Source organism: Elgaria multicarinata, chromosome 6 (genome assembly GCF_023053635.1).
Source record: "Elgaria multicarinata webbii isolate HBS135686 ecotype San Diego chromosome 6, rElgMul1.1.pri, whole genome shotgun sequence".
NCBI classification, from domain to species: Eukaryota; Metazoa; Chordata; class Lepidosauria; order Squamata; family Anguidae; genus Elgaria; species Elgaria multicarinata.
The window spans coordinates 58,074,331-58,099,146 of NC_086176.1; the positions used below are offsets into that span (position 1 = coordinate 58,074,331).

The window sequence follows — 24,816 nt, forward strand, 5'->3', positions numbered from 1 at the left end:
TATTGGTAGAAAGATGGGGTACTAGTCAAATAATTTTTAAAAAAAACTTTCAAAACAGATACACCACTAAAACCACTTCAGTACTAAAGTCATGGATCCAGTGAGATGTGTAGGTTCTGTGGGGAGGGTCTCGCCAACACCTTCAATGTCCCCCTTCACTCAGTCCGCCTATTCCCACAGCATCATTGTCATTAGCTCCAGCTGCTGCTCCTCTTCTTCCTCAACATTTCTACCACATGCTTACTTGCAAAACCAAGAGGCAGTGAGAAAGCAGGCGGTGCCAGTTGCTACTATTTCTTCTTCCTACTGCCATTTGCTTACAACTCTCTGGGCCAGAGGGAAAGATGGGAGAACAAGCAGGTTGCAATAATAAAGAAGAGAAGTTTGAGAGGACTCTTGTGAACAGGACCCTGATGTTGTGTGGGCCCTTGGTGAATCCCTGACCATGCCAACCTTTCATGTCAGCTCTCTATGGACCCATGAGTAGGATTGTAAAGTTTTCAAGCCCTACTTATATTATGGATACAGCACGGCCGATTTCACCCCACACACAGTCTCTACCGCTTGTGCAACGTGATATAGTACTTCTGGGGGCAAGCCCTGAAATGAGCGGAAATGCATGTTTCCAGAAAGGGGAGGTTGCCAGAGCTCTGCTTGTTTAGGGGCCTGCCTTGTTTCCACTCATTTAGGGCCTTGCCCCTCCCCTAAGCATTATATAGCTTCATAGGAAGCACTTGCGGACCAGGGCCCAATTGGATACTGCCTTATTGTTTCCTTAGGGCATGTCTACACCATGCCTTATCCCGGGGATTGCCCCGGGATCATCCCTGTGCATCCACATGATGCACAGGGGATCCCAGGGGCAGGGAGGGATGATCCCTCCGTTTCCCCAGGATAACCAGGGCGGCTTTTACCCTGGTTTTTCCCATAGTCTCGGGATCATCCCGAGACCGCGGGACATGTGGGCAGCCATCCTGGTTTCATCCCAGCTCCTTGTCGCAGGATCTTTTTTTAAAAAAAATTAACCTTATCATTGAAGCGCTCATCTTTAATAAAAGAAAATGGCAGGCACGATATTCTGCTTCCTCCCAGCACATCGTGCACCACGTGTGGACTGAAGGGGAGGATCTTGCAATCACAATATCGTGAGATCCTCCCCCTCCCCTCCCCTGGAGTAGACATGCCGTTAGACTTTGGAGGGGTAGCTAAATATGTAAACCAACCCCCTTGCTTTTTTCTTTTCTTACTTTTATGCTGTGATTGTTCTTTCTACAGATACTCCTTTTAAATCAGTCATTCTTTTAAGAAAGTTTAATTTTAATTTAACATATGTTAAGGCTGGTTTACAGAAAATGTTATTCTTTTCACAGGACTATTTCTTAAAAAGTTTATTTTTAAGTAGGCTCAATTGTATACTTTCTTGCCAGTAATTACTCAAGGGTGCCATTTAAATTTTGCTATAACAAAATCATGTTGAGAGACTGGAAGAAACCCAACATATGAAATCCCAAAACTCATCCTGAACCCATGTAAGTTCCTGATAAGGTATGCACTAAATAAATATAACATATTCAAACCATATATCACACTGAGATAGTAGTTACTACTGCATCTTATCTAGCATTCCAAATTACTAAAGGCTATGCAGAAATAATTACATATGATGCAAGCCAAACTTCATAGTTAATAACTTGGCTTTTTCTTGCAAAATAACATACAGAAACAATTATTACCCCACATATAGCATTCCAGCCTGCAGAATGCATGACAGATTTATATACTGCTTTCCTTTTCTTTTTTACTCCTGAGACGTGCATCAGGGTGTGTTCCAGTCTGAGGTAACTGAAATAAATGTAATGATAACACAGGATCTACTCAGGAAGGATTTGCAAGATACAATTACCATGAGTGCCATTTTCAACATTTTAGAAAGTGATACTGTTAATCTGGATATGAAGACTTTCTGTGTAAGAATATCTGTATTACATGGTCCAAGGTCCCACAGTTGAGCAGCTGACCCCACAGGAAACCTAAAAGAGTCTTGTGACACCTTAAAAAGTAACAGATTTATTACAGCATAAGCTTTCAGACTACAACCTCCTTAACCAGTTGAAGAAAATGGGTTCTAGATAACAAAAGCTTATACTACAATGAATCTGTCAAGGGTGCCACAAGACTCCCTATTATTTTAATTGTAACAATCTAGCATGGCTACCACCTGAAGGAGAAAACCTTGTCAGTTGGTGACAAGTTAGAGAAATCCCTGTTAGAGGGTCCTCTTGCATGCACATGCATGCACACACACACACACACACACAATCTAACAATTATAAAATACAGAGGAACTTTTTCTAGAGTACAACTGGATGTGCTATGTTCAGCATTTCTCAAGGGTTATTTTACGAGAACCCCATTGCAAAATCATGTACTCCCATCAGGGGGTGGAAATATTGAAGCACTGGATCATGTATTGCTGTTCTGTTTGTTTTACAGAGATTTGTGGAAACAGTTCATTACTCCATTATTATTAACTCTTCCAGGGTGGTTTACTCCTTTTTTGTGTCTTTTCTCTTCACAATTCAGGGTAATCTGGTGACAGTAAAGTATGCAAAGATTTTAGCAGCTGCTGCTAAGATAGAGTTGTCTATGGTGTTTGAGTCTTAATTTTAAAAAATGCCTCTCTTCCACCCTGGCCGACATGAGCCAGCAGGGCTTGGAATGCAGCAATGTATCCACCACTCTGCTCCTCCTCAGCCCCACCTTGGATTGCTCTATAAGGCTTCAGCCCTATATACACTAACCTGTGAGTAAGCCTCATTGAACTTTTGAATAGACACGCATTGGACTGAAAATTCAAGATGGGGCCTATAAATGTACATGTTCATGACACAGTAACAAAAGTTTTTGCTGTGGATTCCATAAGCATTATTTTTATTTAAATGAAATGACAAGCATAAAATGCAAAATAAAGTACTTACTTTAGTTAGGGTTTCCTATATATGTAATACATCTTTTCTTTCTCTAGATGCAGAGCTCTTAAGCCTCAAAGGAGTCCCTACCAGCAACAAAGTCGCTTACTTTTAGTTCACTGGAAAAACTTCATCAGTTTCTTCTTCCTATGGGGTCTGTTCTCAAGAGAACTGAGATCACTGAGGTTTTTCAGTGTAGCTGGTTGAAGCCATTTGTAATAAACTGATCTCATACAATATTACCAAGAAACTTACAAGTGCATAAAATTCTGTTTTCAACTTGCCTTCAAATAACTTAATTGTAAGCCACCCTCTTACAAGTCTGGAGCCATGTTTTGTGAAACCACCTCATTTAGTTCCTTCTAAATGAATGCTTCCATAGTATACAAAATATATTTACTGCATACCTTAAGTAGAAGTATTAATATAAAGTTTTCAAGAACTTTAGGAAATTAGCATTTGAATGAGTATAGTAACCAAGTTTCAGTCTGCTTTTTAGTTTAGGAGTATTATTGGGGTAGTGGGAATATGGTAAGAAAAGTACTTTGCCTCCCCAATATTGTTAGGCAAGTACATGGTCACCCCCACTGTTGCCCTTACCAAGTCAAACAAAATATTAGCTTTCTGTAGGGAGGATTTAGGCCCCTATGGGTTCTTAAGCAGGCAACCTGGTAGCTGTCTATATGGCAGTGGGTTGCTGCTACGATAAGCTCAAATCCACAGGGAATCCTAATGCAGAGGGAGGATGTGGAGTTCCTGGCAGCTATTGGCTGCCACAACTCCGGAGCGAGGCTAGATGGTAGTTACGCCATACTCATCTCACTCTGAAGAAAAAGGTCAGGGTAAGTCCTCAACTTTTCTTTTCTTCAGAATTTCAAGGGAAAGCCCTGCGAAGGCTTTGGGGTGGCTGCTGTGTCATATAATAAAAGCAGCGCCACAGTGCAGCCACCCCGGGGCTTTCAGCCCATATAGGCAGCCCCCAGATGGATGTCAAGTGGAGATTCAACTTGTGTACCAAATTGCATACAAGTTTTAATGCAAACTTTTAAAAAAGGTTTTTTTTTAAGAGACAAACCGAACATAAGAATTGAAAAAAGTAAAACTGTGAGGTACCAAAATTGACACCTTTGTACATCCCTAAATGGACACTCTGATTTGCACACAACACTAAGCCAAAAATCTTGGCTGAATAAGCCTACACACAATCAGCATGAACCCATGCTGAATGAGCAAGCTAACAAGCCATGATTTAGAAATTCCCTATAGCTTTCCATGACACATCAGGAACTATGGTTATGTGCTTGAAAACAAGGCAAGATTCAGAAGACAACTTTAAACATTCTGGCTTACAATCCTGCTTGTTCGCAAGCATTTAGCTTTACTTCTGGGTTTGCACATAATGGAAAACAATGGTTAACTGCTGAATTCAGGATTGTTTTGCCACTCATGTAAAGGGAGGAATAAAGCAGCAGGAAAGGACTGTGTGTGGGTACATGGCTCTAATGCATATCTTGACTCATTAAACCATAATTTTTGGCTTAAAGATATGTTTTAACTTATGTGGTCAGTGTTTTTCAATACCATTGAATATTGATCCTTAGGGATCCTCTGGCTCAGCCAAGTCTGGGGGACACATTATTATGGTGTCTCCAATCCTACGTGGCTAGTTGGTTTTCCTACTAATCTGAACAAAATGAAGCTTAATTCAGATGAGACAGAAGTAGTGTAGATGGATAAATTTGCTGATCTGGATAGAGAGTTTGAACTAGTATTGGATTTGTGTCTACTTCCCCTGTAGCATCTGAAGATTCCTTCTGGACTCATCACAGATGGTAGAAGGACAGGTTGCGACAGTAGCTAGGAATGCTTTTTATCAATTTCAATTGATATATCTGTCTAAAGAATGCAGGCCTAAACTCAGTTATGCATGTTCTAGACTCAATTACTGTAATGTGCTTTTTAAAAATGACTCAGAAACTTCAATTGATACAGAATGCATCAACTTGCTTCTTTGTTGGGACTAGATGATCGGGTCTTAATAAACCAATACTGCATCAGCTGCACTGATTGCTAGTGTGTTTCCAGCCCAATTCAAAGGGCTGGTGTTGACCTTTAAAGGCCTAAATGGTTAGGGTCCATGTTATTTGAAGAACCACCTACACCTGTATGATCCTGCCCATACTTCAAGATCATTTTCAGATACCCATTACTAAGATCGGAAAGGCCTGCAGGCACTAAAGACAAGGAGTTCTTAGTGACAGCGTTAACCTTTACAATTCCCTTCCAAGAGAGATACAGCTAACTCCATCTTAGTTGCTTTTAACAAGGTTTTAAAACATAACTGTTCTCTCTGTCTTTTAATTGAAAAGATGTTATGGTATTTCCTACTGTTAAATATCTGAAATGTATTTGATTTAACTAGCTTATTTTAAAACTGTTGAAACTGTTTACGGTGCTTTTTCAACTTTATATTGAGCTTTCCTGTTTTATATTGTAAACCACCATGGGAAGATCATGATCTTGAAAGGCAGCTAAGAAATATATTAAATAAATAAAATAAAAAAATGTGTAAACATGGCTGACTAAACTGCCTGGACTGCCAATCCCTGCATGACCAATTGCTAAACAATCCCCTTGCCCTCCCAGGCCCCACAATACTTCAAAGTGCCATGAACAGAAAGAGCCCTGCTTCCCAAATGTTCTTCTCCACAGCCCACATTATCTTGAGAAAAAATTATTATAGCTTTTTTTTCTTACTATCTACATGTTGCCAATGTTCTCACAATTGCGCAATGCACATGACACTCACAAGCTTTTGAAGCACCTCAGCTTCAGCCTCACTCGACCAATTCAAACATGCATGTTCATCCTGTGATGACTGCAGCAACAAGAGATAACTTGCATGTGTGAACAGACCATTAGATATATGCACAGCACATATTTTCCTATGACTTGATGTCACATTTAGTATACTTTCTCCATTTTCTACCCACATCTTAGATGCAAGTAGGAGAAAGTAATGATGAAGCAGCAACATTTAGTCTCAGTTAGAAATGCACCCATAACATCAAGGTATCTCTAACTGCAACTTTTCAGATTCCTATATGAAAGTCATTCTGTGAGGGAACTGTCAATTCCCAACTATATACATATATGGGGATAATTTTATGTGTACATGTTGGAAAGCTAGGCCCCACCGTCTCTTACATAGTAACACACGAGATAGCTTCGGCTATTGGGCAGTATAAAAATGCAATAAATAAATAAATAAATAAAATAGAAGAACTACACCCTATCAGCACTTGAAGTAATACTGACTTTTGCCAGTTACAATAACCTATTTTAATAATTATAGTAATAATAATAATAATAATAATAATAATAATAATAATACACCACTCTTTGCCACACCACATTAAATATAATAAATAACATTTCTTTTCAAGTTTCAAATCAGGATTGGTATGACATGATTATGGAAAATAGTTTTAAAGATGTAATTTATTAAACTGCTGTTGTAACAGTCGAAAGCCAAAATCTGCTCTAGCCAATATATATTCACAAATGCATGATGCAGTATATCATGCCCTTGTTCCTAGATTTATGATGCAGAAATCCATGAACTCTCATTTCAGATTAAAAAAAAGAAGAATGGTTATTCCAATGTAAAACAGGCATGAACTGCTGTTTAATTCACAGCCTACATCTCACTACTACTCCCTTAGATGTGTTTTCCCTTATGCACATCTCCCTTAGATGTGTTCTTTGCACAGTGTGATTTACCTAGTGCAAACACCATGTAATTCGTTTTTTCTAAGTTGAAAACAGAGATTTTTGTATTTAAGTCAGATTTGTCTTTTTTTTTAAAACAAAACAAAACATGATTATGCATCCTGGTTTAAAATAAAATCTGTTTTTAATATAAACATGTTAAATACAAACACTAATAATCTTTTAAAACTGAAGCCAGTGGATTAAATAATGCTCCAGGAGCAAAGATAAAAATAAGCTGATAAAAAGCAATGGCATTCTATCAAAAAGACAGCAGTTAATGGCCTTTGCTAGACCAGGCTATATCCCAGGGTGATACCCGGGATCGTCCCTGTGTGTCCAGATGACACACAGGGGATCCCGGGCTCAGGCAGGGATCAACCCTCCCTGGCCCCAAGATATAGCCCTAACCTTTGGCCCTGCTTTTTCCTGTGGTCTCAGGCTGAGCCCGAGACTGTGAGCGTGTGGCCCATTTCCGCGGCTTTCCCTGGCTCCATACAATTACTCGCGCATAGCCGGGAGCTGCACATGGGGCGCAGTGCTCTCCAGGAGCGCTATGCCCATCGGGGGCAGGGTGAGGAGAGCGGGGAAATCATTTTTTTAAAAAAAACACCTTACTGTTCGTTGCCCATCCGCTCGTGCGCAGCCGGCCCTTTAAAAGTTTTTTAAAATGGCAGGCACGACAGCTCTCTTCTTGAGGTCGCCTGGCCTGATGTGTAAACAAGGGCAGGATCTCGTGTTATTCACAATGCAAGATCAGCCCTCCTCTATCCTGGAATATGCGGTAAGTCTAGCAATTATTACCAACTGTTCCTAATGCCAAATCATAACTCATAAGTATTACCTATGTGTTTAAAATTCCCATCTGATGTGCTTCCCACCCCATTCCTACACCATCCCCAAGCAGGACTGGCAGAGAAACAGGGCAAGGGATAGCTGTACTATTCATAGCAATGGCTTTTCTGACAAATGCCCTGGTGAAATGTATGAACAGTAATTTCATAAAACCTGACACATCCATATGATTGTTCTCCAGGGACCAGTTCCATTCACATGAACAGGATGTGTTCTGGATGAATCAAAAATTATTCAGCTGGAGCCCATTTAACTAACCAATTGGTAGATGATCTTCATCCTCACTGTGGAGAGGAGGTGGGTATAAATATTTGTCAGGAACTGAAACCCTGGGCTCATCTACACCAAGCAGGATATTCCACTATGAAAGCAGTATATAAAAAGCAGGAGCCACACTACTGCTTTATAGTGATATCAAAGTGCACTGACAACTGTTGGGGCCCATGACACATCTACACCAAGTGGGATATAACACTGAAAGTGGTATGAAGGCAGTATATGGTATTTGTCATGGGTCCCAACAGTTGTCAGTGCACTTCAATACCACTATAAAGCAGTAGTGTGGCTCCTGTCTTTTATATACCGCTTTCATACCACTTTCATAGTGGAGTATCTGCTTGGTGTAGATCAGCCCCCTGTTTGTGTCTGGGTATGGTAATCTAAACTTCAAACTATTGGAACACCCTATACCATGATAGCCTTGTAAAACAGAGGTACTTATAACAACCCTTAAAAAAGCTAAGAGAGAGTTCTTCTCCCTTTTCTGTTCCACAGTAATTACATCAGTGTTCTACTTTCCCCTTCCAAAAGCCAATTAGGTTTGCAACTTTTCAGAAACATCACCTATTTTACATTATGGCAATGTAATTAGAAATCAATCTCTCTCAATCCAAAGAATAGATTATCGAATAAAGGGTGAACCACAATTTTATAGACAGCACTTCTAGCACTATGTACAGCTCTACATTCGCCCGCAGCTTGTGCTGTGTAATGGTTCTCAAAGAAGAGTGTCATTTGCTGACTAGCTATAGCTCTAGTACCTGGTTTCTCCCAAGAGGTGCCCCATCCAAGTAGCACTGGCCTGACTTGACCTGGGTCTGCTTTGAAGATCTGGTGAGAGTCCAAGGTAGCACAGCTGAGGTAATTAAATAAGCACATGCAACTGTTGGAAAATAGTCACATTTTAAAAAAATGAAGTCACTTAACAAGTTGGCTTTCAGCACATTTCTACATTTTTGGATATTAAACTCATTCAGAAAATAATTTTTGACTTAAGTATTGGTGGACCCAGGAAAAATATTGTGTAATATGCAGCATGTGTCCAAAAATTCACGTTTTATTCAACTACATATAAAAAGAAGAGGCATCGGCAACTTAAAGGCTGTGAAATATAAATACTCTCATAAACGTATAGCTCTGCAATTATTTTGGGAAACAGTTTTAAGGTTCTTTCTTCACAACTAACACTTTCATAAACTTTTTAAAAAGGCAGACTTTTTTTAGTCTTGCTTTATATCAGAACAAAGTCATATTTCCAGTTCGCACAATCATCATGGCTTAAATATGCTGACTTGTTTAAGTTGTGACACATGCCGGAGGCCATTTGCCCAGTTTAGGGCTTTACGGACCCGGATGGGTCTGCCCAGCGAAGGCTCGCAACCCCCCACGCACAAGGCTCGCCACCACGAACTGAGCCCCTGACGAGGTCTTGTGAGTGCTCGACAGCCACCCACCCTGGCTTCGGCCGTTTCCCCCACAGCATTAATGGCAGCCACCATTATCCAGCAGGGAAAATCAGCACCCCCCTGCACTGATGGGGGCCTTAAAAGTGCCCAGGGGGGCGGGAGGAAGTGCACTTTCTGGAGCCTTTGGAAAGTGCACTTTTTCACTCTTCACACCATTAGCGCAGAGGGCGGGAAATGCACCACCACAACCTGGGCTGTGCAAGTCCCTGTCAAGCACTCATGGGGCTCATGAGGGCTCGGTAGCTGCAAGCACTCGGCAGCCACCTGCCCTGGCTTTGGCCCTTTCCCCCTCTGCGTTAATGGCAGTTGCCATTAATGCAGTGGGAGAAGTGTGCACTTTCCAGAGGCTCCAGAAAGTGTGCTTTCCTCCCTCCATGACCGATGAGGCCCTTTAAGGCTTCTGTCACTGTGGGGGGGGGAGTACTTTCTGGAGCTTCCAGAAAATGCGCATTTTCACCCTCCATACCATTAGCTGGGGGAATGCATGATTTCCCCAGCCTTGGGGAAATCACATGTACCCCCACACGCCAATGGTGGTCTTTAAGGCCCTATTTACATTTACATTAATGGGGCCTTTAAGGCCCCCACTGGCAGGGGGGGGAACGCGCATTTTCCCCAAGGCTGAGGAAATTGCGTATTTCCTCCTGCTGCATTAATGGCAGCCGCCATTAACAGAATGGGGGGGAAGGCTACAAGCTGGAAGTGCCCCAGAGTCCGCCAAGCCACGAGACTGGTTGTGTGGCCAAGGGGCAGTCCACGAACTCAGGCTCAGGGGGCTGAACCAAGGGGAGCGTGGTGGGCCTCGATCCTGGTGCAGACACTCGCACCATCCCTAGCCTAGTTATCCGTCTGAGCACTGCTTGTCGTGTCATCCCAACCTATGGCCTGTTATTGGGTTATTTGAGGGTTGCTTCCCCTCAAATAACCCAACAAGAGGCCATGGGTATTTGAGGGGTGTTTCCCCCCCAATCCGGAAGCCATGTCTTCCGGGTTCAGACAACACAACAAGCTGTGCCCTGGTAGGTAATTAAGCAAATGGCACCCAGCATGCACTGGAACATACTGCAGCTTAAACAAACCACAGTTGACGATCACACGAACTAGGTCTCAAACTAAATATTTTACATATATACTTCATTCTATAAAATATTTCCTTCCGACTTCATATTTATAAAAACTACAAAATGCTAATTTAAAACCTTATATCATAGATACACACTAAATAACTAACACTACAAAAGAACCTTCGAATTTGATTTGTGGGAGCTGTCAGAAGAAGTCCTGCAATGTAATCCTAGGCATGCATACTCAGAAGTAAGCTCCACTGAATTCAGTTGACTTACTCCCCAGTCATAGGATTGTGCCATTTCTTGTGTGTGCACGTGTAAATGCCTTCCTACTTATCAGGACATTTTGGATGGCTTGCAAAACATCAGGAAGAAGAAATTAATTCTGTGCATATTTTTTTTAAAAAACATAAATAAGACAGAACATGGGTTCCTGGTGACCTGGAGTGGTCTTATTACTCATTTTAGAAGCTAAAGCGTTTTCTTGTAATAGTTTACATTCTATATTCATTAGAGAATAATACTTTGCAGAAAAGCCTTGGCTACTTTGGAGAATAATTTAGTAAAAGAGAAAATGCTATTTTTAATAGACTTGGGCCATAGCTAGACCTAAGGTTTATCCCTAGATCATCCAGGGGTCAAACCTGTTCATCTAGGTGACACACAGGGGATCCAGTGCTCAGGCAGGAGTGAACCCTGGATGATCCCAGGATAAACCTTAGGTCTAGCTGTGGCCTTGGTAAAGAAATTATTCTGCCTCTATTCAGGCATAATCTGGAAATGACCACAGCAGAGGGAATTGGCTACCTACTTTAATGATTATTTAAAATCTTGGGTAAATGCTATCACCATCTGAGCACCTTTTTAACCTTAGAGAGTTAGACAATACTTGGAAAAACAACAACACATGAATGATCTGGGACTTGTATGAATTGTAAACATCCTGTACTCCTTTATCACTGAGGCCTTTCCAAACTTGTCATCTACACACCTTTAAACTATGGATAGTATACAAATCTGCAGCCCGTGAGATCTGTAGAGAATCTTTCATAGAAATCTCTTCGCAGCTATTAAGTTGTTGCTACGACAGAGACACCCTGTCACACCCAGACATATACAGATCAAGCAGAGACCTCCCACACATCCAGCAGCTAGTCAAACCCAGGACCCTCACAGGAAGCTCTACTCCTACTTCTTCTGAGAACAGTCTGCAGGATGTCTTACTCTTGATATGAACTGCCTGGCTTTGACAGGGTGCACCAGGTACAGCAGCAGCATACCCAGCAGAATGGCAACTTTACAGGGAAGAGAGAGCAGAAATCTATGTGAACTATTTAATACCCTACTCTCCATGAACACAATATATAGGACTGCAATTTGTGTTAGCATACAGCAGCTTCCACATCAAAACTGTACAAGCAAATATGGGATGGATAAGAGTGTTATAATATCAATGCAGATAAGAACTTGGGCATCCTTGAACAAAAGTAGCATTTGTTTAGTTAATGTATGAGAAGATAATATTTCAGAAGAAAGAATGCTCTAATTTACATGTTAACTTGCAGAGTTACCAAAACAAGATCAGTTTAACCTAAGATTAGATTCAAGTTAAACCTAAGATTAGAGTCACATCGTCCTTCAATCTCCAATATTAGATTTACTGGACAGCCAAATAAACAAGTAAAAAAAACCCTCTTGTTTTATAGTAAGGTCTCTTTTTATAGCAAGAGAAACTATAGCATGGGAAGGATGTCCTTACACTCCCTGTGGTCCTGGACCTCTCAGTCCACATCTCACAGATAGCCCAAGTGGGAAACCAAGGTAAGTTCCCCTTCCTTAAAGAGCTCATCACAGGTGAAGAACTTATAGATAGCACTATGCACTTCCCCTAGTAGGGGTTTGTCTGTGGGAACTCACCAACAATAGACAGGACTTAGGGCTTAGGAGGCCATTACCAGGCAAGGTACAAATGAATAATGGGGGGGGGGTTGGTGTAAAAACTGAAGTGCAGAATGCTGCAGCTCGGCTGTTGTCTGGAGCTGCCCCTTTCCAGCATGTAACTCCTCTGCTGAGGGAACTGCACTGGCTGCCTATTCGCTACCGGGCCAGGTTTAAGGTTCTTGTACTTGTGTACAAAGCCATAAACAACTTGGGACCAGGATACCTGAGAGAGCGCCTTCTCCCTTACCAACCTGCCCGGTCACTGAGGTCATCCGAGGGCCTGCTCCTGGTGGTTCCACCTAGATCCATCCTCCGATTGGAATCCACCAGGGGAAGAGCCTTCAGCGTGGTGGTGCCCCTCCTGTGGAATTCCCTGCCTCTGGAGGTCAGGCAGGCTCCGACCTTGTACTCCTTTCGGCGCCTCCTGAAAACATCTTTATTCCAAGAAGCCTTTCTTTAACATGCTGCCTTGGATTTCTGATTTTTGCTTCTTTTTAAATTTTGTTTTAATCGTTTTATTCTGTTTTTATTTTCATTTTACCTTGTACACCGCTCCAAAATTTTTCAATGGGGAGCGGTATATAAATATTCTAAATAAATAAATAATAAATAAATAAATAAGTCCAGAGAATGTACAACCTGACCCTGTTCACCATTCTCTCTTTAGTACAGCACTGTTACCAAGCCTAATCATGGTGTACTAGAGCAACTGTAAATAGGCAGGAGTTGTGGACAGAAACAGAGGCCCTCAGCTGGCTCCTTGTGTCAAATGCTAAACAACATTAAAAGTGGCCCAGCTCCTAGCACCACAGCAATTCTGCTCAAGCAAATTTCTGCAGCACAGGATGATTAGGAATTCTCTGAGGACTGCTTGTCAGTTGCAGGGTGTCACATTCGCTCTAGTGAAACAAATCTCAGCTAGCATTGCACAAGCTAAAGGAATAGCACAGAATCATGCCAAGACTTTTCAAGCCTAGCTTCCAATGGAGAGCAACTACTACCCACTATCAAGCAGCACAGCCCTCCTACTCAAGGTCACCCTCAAAAGAAAAATCATAATAATTCAGATAGCACTTATGTTAAGTTCATCAAAAGTTTTTGAAAATGTGGGGGAGAGAGGAAACAACAGGAGTGCCAGAAGCTAAGAGGAATTAGCTCAAGATGGATAGACTGAGTTCCTGAGAAGGAGGAAGGTATTGACTTGATTCACACATAAGAAAGGAAAGGAACCTCTCGTGCAAGCACTTGAGTCACTGCTGACTCCTAGAGGGACGCCTGCTTTCGCTGACGTTTTCTTGGCAGACTTTGTAGCGGGGTGGTTTGCCGTTGCCTTCCCCAGTCGTGGTTACCTTCCCCCAGCTAGCTGGGTACTCATTTTACTGACCTTGGAAGGATGGAAGGCTGAGTCGACCTGAGCCGGCTGCCTAAGAACCAGCTTCTGCTAGGATGGAACTCAGGCTGTGGGGAGAGTTTTGGCTGCAGTAACTGCCGCTTACCACTCTGCGCCACACGAGGCTCTCTGATTCACACATAACAGCAACCCAAATGTGGGTTGAGGTTGAATCGTGGATTGTTGTTCAATCATGGATTATCATTATATGCAAACCCTGCAGTATGATTTAACTAAGGGTTGTTAATCACAAACAACACAGACTTTACAAACCAACAATAAAACCATGGCTTATCTTCCTAGGTTGCTCATGGTTAACAACTCATAGTTAAACCATAATGCAGGGTTTGCATGTAACAACAAGCCCTGATTCAATAGCAACCGACAATTCAATGACAACCCATGCTTAACCCATCCTTTGGGAGGTTGTTTCATGCAAATTGTCTGGTATGTTTTGAATCTTCCTTCTCTTCTTTACGTACAACCTCTTGTTTCTATTTTGCATTCAGTTGCCTGCCTCGTTTATACTGTATCTAGTTTTGGCCACACATCTCCGCTTCTGATTTTAATTCACTAGTTGTCTCTTTTTCAGTGCATAAACTTTAAATTTCTTGTTACTTACAAGTGCTTATACATTTTTGCTCAGTTTCTCTCCCTTCTGTTAATTCTCTTCGCTCTTTTACTTTATCTTTCTTGTTTCACTAATGCCTTCCTACTCTTCTAAACCAAAAAGACCATCACCACAATTTTGCTCTTGTAGTCATAAACATATGAAAAACACAAGAAGCTATCTTATACCAAACAAGGTTGCAAGTCCATGTCCTTTTAGTTAGAAATGCTAGGAAGTGAACCTAGGACATTATCATTATGCTACCATTTTAGATCCTTCATGGAGCCTTTTCTGTGGAATATTATTTTGCATAGCATTTCTATCATACACCCAATAGTCAAAAAATCATAATTTCATCTAGGCTATTCCACCTAAATTCAATTTCACTCTTCCTCCACCCTCCCACCATAGCTTTTCCAACCATAGTCTCTTTTGATTGTATACTTGTAAGTAAAGTATGCATACTTAGACCAGTTCTAGGAGCACAGCACTTAAACACTGGTGACATATAATTATTATTGATCCACAAACATTGACTTGATAATAGCAAATGGAAAATTGTATTGATGTAGTTGCATTTTTCATGTTTGGCTGTTGTGCTAGAAGCAGCTATGCTAAATCCATTCAGCTCTCAAATTTATAGTATTCAATAACTAAAGTTCAGAACTCCATCACACTGTACCTTCAGAGCTGTCCCCTGAGTTCTAGGATAAAACAAATCTGCTTTCTGTTTCCATTTGACATTTCCATTGATGTCCTCCTACCTAGACAATTTTGTCTTATGGTAAATTTGATAGTGCCTGTCTAAACATATCTATCTGAAGTTCAAACAAGTGATAAATTAAAATAAACAAAGAAAAGCCTTTTGAACTCTGTGACCTTTCAGTAAGGGAGATATTCCCACTCATCCCCATGCCCTTATGAATAAAATTTACTCTTGGATTTTTTAAAAAACCAGCAAATATACAATAAAAGCTATATTAGAATGCCATGCAGTAATACACCCTTCGAAGGAGTAAATTCCTATTAAGTAATCACTAATGTTGGACAGAGAACAAATTTCAATTAAAAAGAAAGAAAAGAAAATGCATAGATAAAAATGAGTGTATACTTCTAGTCACATGACTAACTCAGATTGGTCATTGTCAATGTTGATCATTTTAGTGGGTAAACAAAAATAACTTGAATTTGTTTTCCTTTTTTAAACCCATTTTTCAGTCCTATCAATTTGTGCACACTATTTTATGCCCAGTGTCTATAGGTAATGTCCAAACTGGATGAGATGAAACCTTCAAGGCATTTCTGATACTCTTTCTATATAAATGTATTTATTATATTTATTTAAAATATTTGTAGGCTGCCGTTCAGACTAGGAGCCTGCAAGGCAGCATACAACAATAAAATGCATATAATAAAATTCATAATAAAAAACTATGTTATAATAAAAGCAGCAAAATCTCCACAAAATAACAAACATCAGCAAAGGACAGAGCCTGCAACAACAAAATTGCATCTATAACCCAGTGTGATAAAACATCATCATGGTAAGGACAGAATAAAGAAGTAAGTCTTCTTAGAAACCTGTAAGGATGGGGCTGATGGACCCTGATGGCAACTTATTCCAGAGGTGTGCAGCCACTGCAGGAAAGACCCTTTCTCAGGTACTTGTCCGCCTAACTGCCCTCACAGGTGGGCAAGTGAGAAGAGCCTCTCTTGCTGATCTTATAGTGCTAACAGGCTGGTAAGGGTGAAGGCAGTCCTCCAAGTAATTTGGTTCCAAACCGTAACTTACATGTGTTTCTTTTACATATTCCACATTCTCCATCAGGAAAATGTTTAGATTTGACAAATGTGGAGCTTACACACTTACTTTGTCGCTGAAAAGGCACAGAATAGAAAAATGAAATCAAACTTTAAATCAGACTAGTTGACAGCTGTCATCACATGGCAAGCTATGGATGCAGAATCTCACCATGTGGACCGCTGTGATCTTCCCCATGATACCATAAGTAACAAAACAGATCTGTAATGATGTAGAAGAAATTAGTTGCCCAATGTATACCAAGTAGAGCAATTTTAAGTAACAATTAGACTCTGTGCAAGCCATTCCACATGGAAAAAGGAAAAAATGCCTAAACCATCTGTAGGTTATTGCTAGAATGTGATAAGATATGCAAGCGATGTCCGCTGTACATATGCAGCTATAAACAAATAGCTTTTGGCTTTGGCCTGGGCTAGTTTCACCTACTTCTTATTAAAAAAAAACCACAAATCTAGTTGGGGAGAAGGAAGAAAAGAAAGGAGACAGGTGACAAAAATTCCCCAGATATGCATTAGATAAACATCTGTAAGTATGCTGTCACGAAATCAATCCACCAGAACAAAAACTAAGGAATATTAGTCATATGCCTCCCAATGATGTTCAGACAGTACTTAGTTTTGATTCTAGTTTTTCCATAGTCAGCATTGTACCCATACTCGTATAAAATCTGAAATTTTATACATCATATAGGTGTATAAAATCTAGTAGTTACCCTTCACTAAACAAGTATCAGTTAATATATTCTTCCTGAAGCCCAACAGTTTGAAATCTAAACAAGCAAATTAAACAATAGCTTAAAGCTCAACGTTTTCACCCGACTTCACTTTACAAACCCTATCAAATCTGGCAACTCCACAAGATTTAACAGGAATAAACTAAACTAACTTAAGTCCCCACAAAATGTTGGCAAGCTATTTTCAATGTTCTTCACTTGAAACCTGATTTTGGAATGAAAGCCAATGATGTCTTCATAGCTGTAGCGCTGTTCCATAGATTACAGCCAGCCAACCCCAAAGAGCAGGGTATGCTCATTTGAGATGCCACTGGCTCTCTTCAGCCTCATAGCCACTTTCAACAACATCCCTGTTCTTGTTCTATATAGTTCTGCAGCCGTGCACATTAATAAAAGGCTAAATAAAAAGAATAATTGCTTTGTTTTAAGCCATTCCAGGATTTTACATCATCCCAGCTGCCAGTACTCTATCCACCCACCCTTAAATATCCTGGGATTTTTGTTCATTGTAGAAACTGCTGCTGTTGTCACTGGTTCTAATTCTGACATCCAACTGGTGTAATCCAGCATTATCTCTGCTTAAGTCATACCAGTAGTTAGCTGCCAGCACCAAGGATCTGTTTATACAATCAAAGGTTCAGAGGTTGCTTCAAGCCTGGCAAATCCTAAGTATAGAAAGCTGGACAGAGCAAAAGGCCATCCCATTCCACCCACCATAATACCCTCAGGCCACTCAATAACCTGGTTCACACACTAACACTATACCATAATTTAGCATTAGGTACACGAGTTCAGGCTTGTGTGCTCCCCTCTCTTCTTCAGGTGCAGCCTCAAGGAGAATATTGGAAGCTTTTATTTAGTTATGTTCAAATTATGTTCAAATGTTTTCTCATTTCATCCATACCAGGTGCTCTCTAGGTTACAGTTACAGTATCAAGAGAGTTGGCTCCAAGCTGATCAGGACACACCAGGCCTTATAAAGCCCTGAAACCAGCTTGCGAGTCTGAAAAACTGTTTCGAATATGAGGATTCTCCTGCATCCTCTTCTTGACTGTTGCCTAGGGTCATGACCCCTGCCTGTATTTGACCTCACATCTACGTCTGGTTCCTTCAATCCTGTGCTGAAGACTTGGAACTTAACCTTCTGCTGGCTCTTACTTTGCACTTACCTCTGGACCTTTGATCCTCTTCTACCTATTCTGACCCCCTTCTCATCTGTGATCATGTTGTTGCCCCTCAGGTCTTTGTCTGCTGGCACCTAAACTTGACCCCAGCTATAGACCATCTCAGAACTAAGCTAAGGCCTGACAACTTTATCAATAATTGTGTATCATTCTCCTTGTTCTTTCAGTGAAGAGTAGTCTTGGGAGGTTCACCTGGAGTGGCTAGAAGGGATGGGGATCTCCATTCCTTGCCAGGTTTTCCCATTCTAAAATACTCCCATGTTTCATGAGCATGGTGATTTTTGTTGACAAAACAGCCAGTGTTAGAAAAGTTGAGCATACCCATCCCGCTATCCTCAATCCTAACTGAGAGCCTATTACAAGACTGTGTAATAATCATATAGGGAAACATGACATACGTGAGTCTCCAAAGGACAGGAATATTAATGCACAGCTTGCTTTTATAATACAGACTCTTAAATCATAGCAGATTCTGACACATAGTGAAAAGGCTACCTGATGTTGAAGTTATCTGTATTAGAAACAGAGCCCTTGGATAACAGGGCGCTCTTGGATTTAAGTGGCTGTGCAAACAAACAAAAATTGTCATTAGCCCCAGGAGAGTAGATAGAATTAACAATGTTAACAAAAATACAGAGAAACCTAATAAAAGGTGTGCAGTTAAAATACTTCAGTCCCTCCTTTAAAAAAAAAAAAAGGATGACTGATGACTCACATCACTGAACCAGAAATGCCTTAAAGGATGAATATCCTTTATCATGTAAATGATTTTTCAGGATCGATTTTCTGGGCCCATGTTCGCCCAAAATAGCTACTTTAATATAGGTAAAATCTGTGTACTGATCTCACTCAAGCTTCATCTACATATGGAAAGTGTTGTGTATGTGTCCTTTTAAAATGCAACAGCTCAGGCTCTGCTCCACACAGGAAGCCACACCATCATAAATGGCTGTATTCATGCCATCACTGAAATTAAGACTGTGATGGCATTCTGGATTCACTAGAACTTCAGGATAAACAACAAACAAACACAAACAGTAAGACCTGAGAAGCAATCTCCATAATATTGTATCTCTTTCAAGCGGCGAGCCATGCAACAATTTACATGTGTGGAATATGCCTGGGAGAACAGCCCAGGTTGAGAGAGTAGAAGTACTTAAGAACATAAGAAAAACCAGTGGCCAAGCAGCTGCTGACAAGAAACCTACAATCAGGACATGAGTGCAACAGCACCCTCCCCGGCAACTGGTGTACATACGCATGTTGCCTCTGATGATACTGAAGGTAGTAGAGCCATCAGGTCCAGTAGCCATTGATAGTCAAATTCCTGGAGGAAGAAGGCTAACACCCTTTTAAAGCTATCCAAATCGGTGGCCATCACTACATCTTGTGGTAGCGAATTCCATAGTTCAACTATGTGCTGTGTGAAGAAGTACTTCCTTTTATCTTAGACTCATGGAATAGCAGAGTTGGCCTTTGAGTCCAACCCCCTGCTCAATGCTTCTGAATCTCCCACCAATCAGCTTTATGAGATGACCCCAGATCTAGTATTGAGAGAGGGAGTAAAATGTCTCCCCACCATGGATAATTTTGTACACCTCTATCATGTATCCCCTTATTCTCCATTTTTCCAAACTAAACAACCCCGGCTGTTGCAACCTTCCCTCATAGAGGAGTTGCTGCAGCCCCTTGATCATTTTAGATGCCCTTTTCTGTACTTATTTATTTTATTTATTTATTTATTACATTTCTATATCGCCCAATAGCCGGAGCTCTCTGGGCAGTTCACAAAAATTAAAAACATTCAAAGTATAAAACAACAGTATAAAACTTCACACTGATAGTTGAATCTTACTTCAACACTGGCAGCACCATCCTTCCACAGCACCTCAGGACAACAAGATAGCTTAGGGACATAACACTAGAATCGTGGAAAATACATCTCTGTCACTGCTTCTGGCATCTGTTGCCAGAAATTGACTCAGTCTAGCTAATAGCAGATACCCTTATGGCCAGTTTGGAAACACAGTTGACTAACCAGTTTGGAGTGCTTTTGTCTTCTACATACAGAAGTACTGAAAAACATGAGAGAAGAGAATGCTGGCATATTCTCATGAGCCGCCTTCATGAGGAATGCAAAAGAAGTGTATGAACAGCACATACTTTTGAACAGCCATTACAGAAATATACTTGATACTGCTTGCCTTTGTTCAAGTGGATGCAACCTATTTCAAGAACTTCTGTGTTTCTATGATCATACATGTGAAACTAACAATTATGGAAAGCATATCTTAAATTGATAATAATGTGGAAATGGATCAAAGTGTATTGAAAAGAAAGCAAGTGGTTTTGAACACAGATAGGAAAAAGGAAAAAGTTAATTAGAGAAACGTGTAGGGTAGCTTAGGTCAACAGAAAACATTGGCATAAACTAAGGAGGAAAAGATAGCATGAAGAAAATGTGGAAAGAAAACAATGTACAAAAGGAAAATAAGGTGCAGATAGAGAAGAAGAGAAACCAACTGAGAGATTTCTAGCACTGCAAGCCTTACCAAACCACCACAAGTGCTGAAGGATGCAAAGGAACCAGGGTAATGTAGCACAGACCCGCTGTAGTAACATGATCTCTCTGTTTGGGGCTCGGCAGAGTTTGGGAAACTCCTCCTCTCACTCATTCGTCGTTCTTCTACTGCAAAGCCTGGTGCCAGGAAGCGACTGTCCCTCTTAAGCAGCAGATAGAGCTCCTGAGCAAAAGCTGGTATTTTCAGCAGCACCTCATCCCCATCCTCTGGAGAAGGCGACAGCGGTGGGGAAGGTGGTAACTGAGAAGTAGAATTAGATCCCTGAAGAAGAGGAGACCATTGGTAGAACTCCTGAGATTCATATTCATCCTCAGAGCCCTCATCCTCCAAGGTCTCCCCAACTGGCTGTAGCTGCCTGTCAGATGAGGAAGAAACTGAGCGGACCTCACGAGAGCTGCCCACCACCTGAGTGGATGCAGAGGTAGCACTAATATTGCTGCTGCTATTCCCAGAGTTTCCATCAGTGCTGCAGCTGCCTCCTGCACCGCTGCCCCCAGTGGGTTCTTGCTGGCCTCTGCTCCATAATGCTGGATAGACAATCTCCCACTCTTCAGAGTCTCCCAGAGGTTGCAGACCTGCAAGAAAAAAACACCACAGACTGGAATTTAAACATATGCCAAATCCCTCACTGCCCATAACAATGGACAAAAATAGGTAGTGCAAATCATGTGCTCCCCAACCCTGTCTGGCAGCCTCCCACCCCAAAAAAACACCCCAGGACATAAAGGGAAAATGCTCTAGGAATGGACTCTATGCATCCCTCATAGCATCCTAAGAAGCAATTAGGAAGCACTACTTCCTAGGATACTCTAGGAACAGGGCTTCTATGGCAAGAACCATAGATCCTGTTCCTATACTGTGTTTGTTTCTTGAAACCATTCCAGGTAACAGAGTTTGAGTTGTCAGGATCCTTCAACAAGGGAGTGGATTAGAGAAAGGAAAGGGGACAGAAGCCATATTCCTGGATGGCTGGGTGATTTGAGATCCTAAGTTTTTGTTAGTAGTGTTGGTTTTATCTGAGCAAAGCAGGTGCCAGGCCTCTGAAATACTCTTGAGCAGGAGTTGGATTTGAATGAGTGAGCAGTGTGTGTATGAGTGAGTTATATGTTGTATGTGAATCAGCTACTCATTCTCCCTGCACATTGCCACAAATACTGTTGGGTTTGCATCCAGTATTTTTTCTTTCCTGCTAAACTACAGTATCTCAGATTTTTATGACCTATGTTAAACAAGGTGAAAATACTAACATACATGCCAGTTTGGGAAGACAGTAAAGCTACTGCCTAATTTATTTATTCATAATATTTATTTAAATATAATATTCATTTTTAAAGATTAAAGATAGTCCATAATTTAATTAAAAAGCATCAAATAGACATTATGGTGGCGTGCAGCATTGTCTAAGAGACTGAGCTCAGCCAGTCCTCAATTCAAATCTCACTTCTGTCATGAGCTCACTTAGTACCTTAGAAAAGCCAGTTTCTTTCAGCTGCAATGTGAGGATAGTTATTCACTTTAATCATGAACCTGGGTGGTTGAGTGGTATCAGTTTGGAAATGGAAAAAGCCCACGTCCTCTAAAGAAATGTGGTTTCTACATACTCAGGGGGAATCCCTAGGTATGCAGAAGTATATAAAAGTTTATAACTTACCAAAAAAAAAAGGCCCTTTAAAAGAACCCAACAACAGCTTGACAAGGACCTGTGAGCTTCTAGGGTATACAGAATGTTAAAACTGAAGAATAAGGAGAAAAGGAATTGGCCTCCTCAAGTCCCTAACAGGAGAAGCATCCCATCTTGCATTGTACAAGGAGATAGATCTAGCTAAGACCTAAGGCTTTTATCCCGGGGTCCTCCCTGCCTGCTCCCAGGATATCCTGTGTGTCATTTACATGAACAGGGATAACCCCGGGATGATCCTGGGATAAACCATAGGTCTAGCTAAGGCCTTAGAAAAGCCAGTTTCTCTCAGTCTCAGCCCTCCATCTAGGAGGAGGTGGGAATACATTAATATTTTGTTGCACATCCTATTTCTAATATTAATTTATTTTACAGTGTTGGTCATAAGGATTACAAGAAAATGTAAATAACTTTGGACACTCTGAGGTGCCTATTATTATTAGTAGTAGTAGTAGTATATAGACTGTCATAGTTTATGAAAATTGATTCCACACTATACAAAGAGGTGCAGAACATTAGCTGTCATGCCTCTCACACAGCACGTGCTATATTCTAGGCAACAGGATACTAGCAATCCTGATTCAGTGTTCAGTATCCCACCCAACCCCCAAAACACCTCTACAATATGTGTTTGTCTGTTTATCCTGCATATTCTTCTACTAATCATAAATGTCTCAAGTTGCAACACAATGCCTTCATTGCACAGCTGTAAAGCACTCTGCAGCTGCCAGGTGAAGCATGCAGTGCACTAAACAGAGATACAGAAGAAGGATTCACTTACATTTTACTATATGGTGTTGTCCATGAAAGAAAACAATGTTAAAGAGGTAATACAGTTTATTGATCATTGAACCTTAATGCTTGGGACTGATCCATGTGGGTAGGTTGGGAGAACAATTTAGAAAGCTTTTGCCTCTGGAGAATGTATGTTCTCTTGAACAAAGGAAAGAAAGGAGGCATTTGACTAAGGAAGAGAAAGAAATTAACTTGAGCAATTACTTTTGTAAATTAAAAATATATATACTGTTGCATCTAATATATTTCCAACCACTGAGATATGTATACTTCCCACTTTTTCATGTGCCCTTTTAAACAGAGTGTATTGAGACCTATACTTCAAAAATATCCTTATGGATCACAAATGCAGATGAAGAACACATAGATCACTCCCAGCGAGTAAAATGTGAATGTTACATAAGACATATTCTGGAGAAACTGATCTATGAGGACATATTCTTGTTAAAGGAATATGTAAACCCTGCCAAACCAAGATACTGCTCTATGATGTTTGATCACAAAGAATACTGAAAAAGTTACTTGGCGGGTCAGGGTGGGTGGGGTTTCACTATACAGAGGACAGAAATGTTACAGTCAGCAGTTCAATTGAGCAAGGGCTTAATTTTCAATATTAGAATGCCAACACTAGAAAGCATTTCCATGGTTATCTTCAAAGTAGCTGGGGAAATAACTGCCTCAGAGCATGTGCAGAGTGCCTTGTTCATTACATTCCCCCAGCCCATTTGAGATTTCGGGGCAAGGTTTCCGTGGTTTGGAGCTGCAGCAGCCCAGGCTTATATAGCTGTGTGCAGTAGTTTCGCGTCTAGAAGTGTGTGCTTACTTGAAGACCCTCCTCTCACGTCCTATCATCTAGCAGAACTGACATACACCTATATGCCCTGCCTTTCTGTCCCGTTTTCGGTCTTCCACGATCGCTTAACATCTGGAGATTTCAGGGAAAGGAATATATCCCGCTACTTTGAGCAGACGCGATTCAGCACAGAAAGAAACGAGGAGGGCAGGCGGGAAGAGAGAAGGCTGAAATTACCTGAAGTGATCCCATTTGACAGGAAACACAGCTGATAAAAGAGGCAGCAAATGTGGCTCAGTCGCATTCCCCTTTTCTTCTCCATCCACTCCCACGAGGGGGAAGCGGCGGAATCACCCCCCTCCTCTCCTGGTGACTCTTCTTGCTTGCTTGCTTTCTAGCGCGTTGCTGCTGCGGATCCTTGCAAAACGCCGAAAGGCTGCGCGCACCGACGTGGAGCTTGTAAAGCCGCCTCTTCCCCCAATCTGTGGGAGGGGAGAAAAAGAAAGCGCGCAGCGGGCTTAGCAGCGGTGCCGCTTGCTCTGGTCCCCAAGAGACGCTGGGTGAAGAGCGAAAGCCGAAGCCCCGCCGCGGGAAGCAGCCACCTCAGGGGGTCGGGTCAGGCGGCAGCCAAGCCAACAGGGGACAGGCAGGCTGAGGGGAAACCCCAGGCTCGTCTTGTGTGAGGAAGAAGCGTGACCCGCTTGCAGAAGGAGCCCGACGCGTAGCGACGGGCAAAGCAGAGGGGGTGGGTGGGGGTGGCACAAGCAGCAGCAGCAGCAACAGGTCCCAGTAGAAAGGTGGTGGCAACCGCGCGCGCCCCGGCAGTGGCCGTTCACCGCGCTCAGCGAGCTGCAAAGAGCTCTCCCTGGGTGGGAAGTGGG

At 41.5% G+C, this 24,816-nt stretch overlaps 1 protein-coding gene across 1 annotated transcript in view; it reads right to left on the reverse strand.

Moving 5' to 3' along the window:
* Nucleotides 1-24,265, reverse strand: part of ADAMTS19 (ADAM metallopeptidase with thrombospondin type 1 motif 19) — a 149,166-nt gene extending 124,901 nt beyond the window's left edge. The window contains exons 1-2 of the mRNA XM_063129463.1: nt 24,173-24,265; nt 20,640-21,244 (exon numbers count right to left, since the gene is read on the reverse strand). Coding sequence (XP_062985533.1) covers nt 20,640-21,244; nt 24,173-24,257 — 690 coding nt within the window. The 5' untranslated portion in view covers nt 24,258-24,265. The remainder of the gene's footprint in view (nt 1-20,639; nt 21,245-24,172) is intronic.
* Between the last annotated feature and the right edge of the window lie 551 nt (nt 24,266-24,816).